Genomic DNA, 4524 nt, shown 5'->3' with positions numbered 1-4524 from the left:
GAGACGTGCGGGGCGATGCTGCGGGGGCGCGGGAGGCGGCGGGGGCCGGGGGCGGCAGGTGAGCGGCGGGGGCGAGCCGTGTGCGAGTGTGTGTGACAGTGTGAGTGTGAGTGAGTGTCAGTGTGCGTGTGAGTGTAAGGGTGTGTAAGTGGGGGTGTGTGAGGGTGTCTGAGGGTGGGTGTGTGGGTGTGAGGGTTGTGTGAGGCTATGTGAGGGTGTCGGGTGGGGGTGTGTGAGGGTGTCTGAGGGTGTGCGTGTTGTGGGAGCTGCCTCCCAGCCCCCGGACGCGGCGCAGGAGGCCCCGCACGGCACCCGGGGCCGCCCCCTGCGCGCCCCGTCGGGGCGGGCGGGCGGCGGCGGTGGCGGGGAGATGGCGGGGCGGCGGCGGGCGCTGCCGCGGCTGCTGCTGCGCTGCCTCCTGCTGGGGCTGCTGGGCGGCGGCGGCGGGGGCCAGCCCGGCGGCGGCGAGTACTGCCACGGCTGGGTGGACGGGCAGGGGGGCTACCACGAGGGCTTCCAGTGCCCCGAGGGCTTCGACACGGCGGCCGCCACCATCTGCTGCGGCTCCTGCGCTCTGCGCTACTGCTGCGCCGCCGCCGAGGCTCGCCTGGAGCAAGGCGGCTGCACCAACGACCGGGAACCCTCGGAGCCGGGAGTCACCGCCCGTGAGTGCCCGGCCGTGGGTCCCGAGGCGGGCGGGAGACGGTCCCCGCGGAGCATCCCCCGGGCCGAGCCCGGTGCCGGGTCCCTGTCCCGTGCCGGCGGGTGGGCTGGAGGCGGGCGCGGCTCCAGGTGCGCTCCGCCGGTGGCGCCGGAGGTGCGGCTGCGGAGCGGCCCCGCGCCGGGACGGACCGGGAGCCCGGGGGCCGCAGCTCCGCGATCCCAAGCGCACCGGCATCAGGATCCCTCCTGACTGCATGGTGCGCTTGTATTTTAAGTTGGCATCGGCAAATTCTGCTGGGTCTGTATAACTTTACTGCTCCCGGAGGTGTGAGTGGGCCCCGGTGCTCTGCACGCACTGCCCACCGTGCTAGGGGCCGTCAGTTTCCCAAACAAAAGAAATCCGGCAGCGCATACGGAGACTGGTTCCCCAAGTCACACGCTCTTCCACCTTAGGAAAGGAAGCGATTTAATAGCATCTGCAGCATTTGAGCTTCACCTGCAGATTCTAGCTGTTACACCTCACAGTCCCGGAGGTTTGGGAGATGAGGGAGAGGGAGAGGAGTGAGATTCTTGAACTATACCTAACAAGAACCAGTGAAAGGGACACGATGTAGACAGCTTTTACCTTTGGTAACTATTAAAGCTGTAACAGAAATAAATTTTTACTGGAACCTACAGGGTTTAAGTCTGATTTTGTTTCAATACTAATGTTGCTTTGTATTCTAAGCAGATTGGTATGTTATTGGGACTGAAATAATGTGAGGCTTCATAAACACTGTGGAGTTTGTTTCTACGCAGAAGACCTGTTACTTAAGTGGGCTAATGTGCATGGCTTTTCTTCTTCTTTCTTCTCCCAGAACCAATCTACGTTCCATTCCTCATTGTTGGATCAATATTTATTGCCTTCATTATTGTGGGCTCGCTGGTAGCAGTTTATTGTTGCACATGTTTAAGACCTAAACAGCCGTCACAGCCAATCCGATTTTCTCTGCGGAGCTATCAGACCGAGACTCTTCCCATGATCTTGGCCTCCACAAGCTTCAGGACCCCATCCAGGCAGTCCAGTACCGCGACAAGTTCCAGTTCGACCAGCAGCTCGGTTCGCAGGTTCTCCTTCCCCCGGGCAGAGCCAGGCTGCCTTGTGCCCTCCTCACCTCCACCCTACACATCTGGCTGCTTCCAGACAGCCCACACAGTCCACCTGACCCAGCCATCAGGATTTCTGGTGTCTCCACCTTACTTTGGGTATCCTCTCCAGCCAGAGCCTGCCCTGGTAGGGAAGAGCTGCTCTGATTTTACTCAGAGCTGAAAGAACTCGTGAAGAAGTAATGCAAACTTTGCAACCACAGGGGCTGCTGCTGTTGGGTGTCACACTGATGTGCTCTGTGGCTGCAGAAGTCAGAACTGTTCCTGTGGGTGAGTTGCCCTTGAAAAGTGAGGGGTCTCACTTGAGATTGCATTTCCCAAACTTGGATCACACTTACAAAGGAATTGTAAAACACTCCAAACAGTTGCTCTAAAACCGGACTGCTCTGCCTAATTTGTGCAGAATGTGTTCAGAGACAAGTAAAAGAACCATGCTGGGATGAAGGTACTCAGTGTTATAAATGACATTTTACCCTAATGCAGTTAACTTAGTTAACAAACAGTGGCTGCTTTCCACTGATAATAATCAGACTAGTTCTATAAAGCAGCAATAAGCCTGAGAAGTAAGACAGGACTAATACTTACTAAAGAGGATCCTTGAAAACATCTGACTGTTTACCACTTCCACGAGCAATGAAAGTAAGGGGAAGAATTTTATTAGAGATCAAAAATCAGAGTTTTTTTTTTAAAAAACACATAATCTACCTGAACTCACACTGCATATTTGTATTAGTGAACTTTAACGATGGTAGATAAAACTAGTAGTAATTATGCTAGTTGAAGATCAGACAGTCTCACATAGCCAAATTATATATGAGGAAAGCAGAATGTATTCAGCAATATCACCAATACCTTCTCCACATAAAATTCCAAAAATAGGGGTCTACTAAAGCATTCTTCAGAAGGAAGTATTTATTGTCAGCTTTTTGCTCAGCAAGTGTAAGTTGGACAAACTGATAATGAAGTTCTTTTTGTAAAATTAGCCATGTATAAAATGTAAAGACAAATTTGTAATTTAAAATGCATTTACACCATTGACATCACTAATTATTTAGTAGTAACACGCAAAAAATATTACCAATAAACTGTGTGGTTGAAATGTTGTGTCATCAGTATGACTCTGTACAGGTAGTGTTTGTTGAATTTGGTTGGTGTAACTCTTTTGTATTTTTTTCATGTTAAAATAGTTTATTCTGCTTTTTAAAATGATTTACAACTTTAACTGCACCTGTTGTGCAGATTTAATATAATACAGATTTCTGACTATATAGCAAACAAACAGATTCATTTATGTTTTTTACATGCAGCTGCAGTGAAAAAGTGTTGAAAACGACACTGATTAGTTGGGTACTTTGGATTAAACATCCTGCACTAGGAATAAATTCTGTTTGCCCTTCTACATTCCTTCACCTAAGTAAACCAACAAACCAAATGGAAGAAGAAAAAAAAGCATCTAAACCAAATACTTGGAGTAAGCAAATGGAAAATACACAAGTTAAAAAATGCAGTCATTAAAGGGCTCCTCTGTATACTTGTTTTTTGTGAAAAACTGAAGTCATTCTGTGGGTCAGAATCTACAATATCAGAGGCCAAGCTTTCCTATTTTATCAGCCTCAAACTCCCTCGTAGGATCTGTTGAAGTACATTATAGCTGACCTATTTAACAAGTAGTTTAGAAAAGCTTCATTGGTTCTTTCTGAAGAGTGAGTAATTTTTTCCTAGCAAATATCTAGCAATCAGTATCTAGCAAAAATATCTAGCAAAATTTTTTCAAAATAACCCTTTTAATAAGTTTTTTACCACACAATTAACATTATAATCCAGCAAACAACACTGCTAGAAATGCAGAAAAGGCAAGTTCTATACAATGGTGTTTTAAATAATAGGCTCTAGCTTGAATGCTGTAATCATTAATTACACCCCAAATCATGATACACAGCTCTGTATATGTTTTGCAAGATACAAAAAATTAGTTTTTAAGTATTCAGGAAATGAATTGAAAGTTTAGTGTTCTGGCCTGTAATTTTATTGTAGAAACAGTCTTCAAGAAAGAAAAATTTTGCTTGCCTTTGGTAAGGTTTCACAGGACTCTTTGCTGCATATTTTGAATAGCTATGGATGGGACTGTTCGTCAAGTAACTTTTTTGAAAAATCATTGGATATTTCAAGATGTGTCAGCTGTCTTGTTCAGAAGCATACTGTGAGATGTACTGATCACTCCTGTATAGAGCAGAAACAGCAAACCAGCTCAACAATTTTTTTACAAATTATCATTAGTCTCCAATTAGAAGAAATCTTTGTCTAAGCAACACAGACCCATTCTGGAAGTAGAAACTTTATCACTTTTAACTAAGAAGGGGCAATTTAAAGGGACACCTTTAAAGAGCAATTAGTCATCAGAGCCACTGACACAGGTGGTGAGGGGCTGAAATTCAGTGTTTTCCTGAAAGAAAGACTTACTGCCCGTTACCATTTGGTGCTGTACAGGCCAGGCTGCTTCAGTGTGATGGTCTCAGAGGGCTCTGCAGTCAGTTATTAATGTTTTCACACAGGGGCAGATTTTTGCTACACTTGCATACAGCCTTAAATTTTAATGACTGTTCAGCCTAAGGAGAGCTGTGAAGTTTGCCATGTAGCAAGAAACTCTGCTTAGCAGGGAAGACCTCTCTGAGCCTTTTCCTTTCTTCCCCTGATGCTGCATAATGGGTTTGTCCT

The 4524-nt window shown here is 47.0% G+C and overlaps 1 protein-coding gene across 1 annotated transcript; it reads left to right on the top strand.

Moving 5' to 3' along the window:
• Positions 1–370: 370 nt before the first annotated feature.
• On the top strand, positions 371–2219 carry SHISA3 (shisa family member 3). The gene is made up of 2 exons (XM_030239076.2): positions 371–665; positions 1521–2219. Exons 1-2 carry the CDS (start codon positions 371–373, stop codon positions 1970–1972), a joined length of 747 nt encoding a protein of 248 aa, XP_030094936.1. The 3' UTR covers positions 1973–2219.
• The last annotated feature ends 2305 nt before the right edge of the window (positions 2220–4524 follow it).

The sequence above is a fragment of the Serinus canaria genome, chromosome 4 (genome assembly GCF_022539315.1).
Source record: "Serinus canaria isolate serCan28SL12 chromosome 4, serCan2020, whole genome shotgun sequence".
Lineage (NCBI taxonomy): Eukaryota > Metazoa > Chordata > Aves > Passeriformes > Fringillidae > Serinus > Serinus canaria.
The sequence above is the reverse complement of the archived record's forward strand: the minus strand, read 5'-3'. Positions and strand labels throughout refer to the sequence as shown.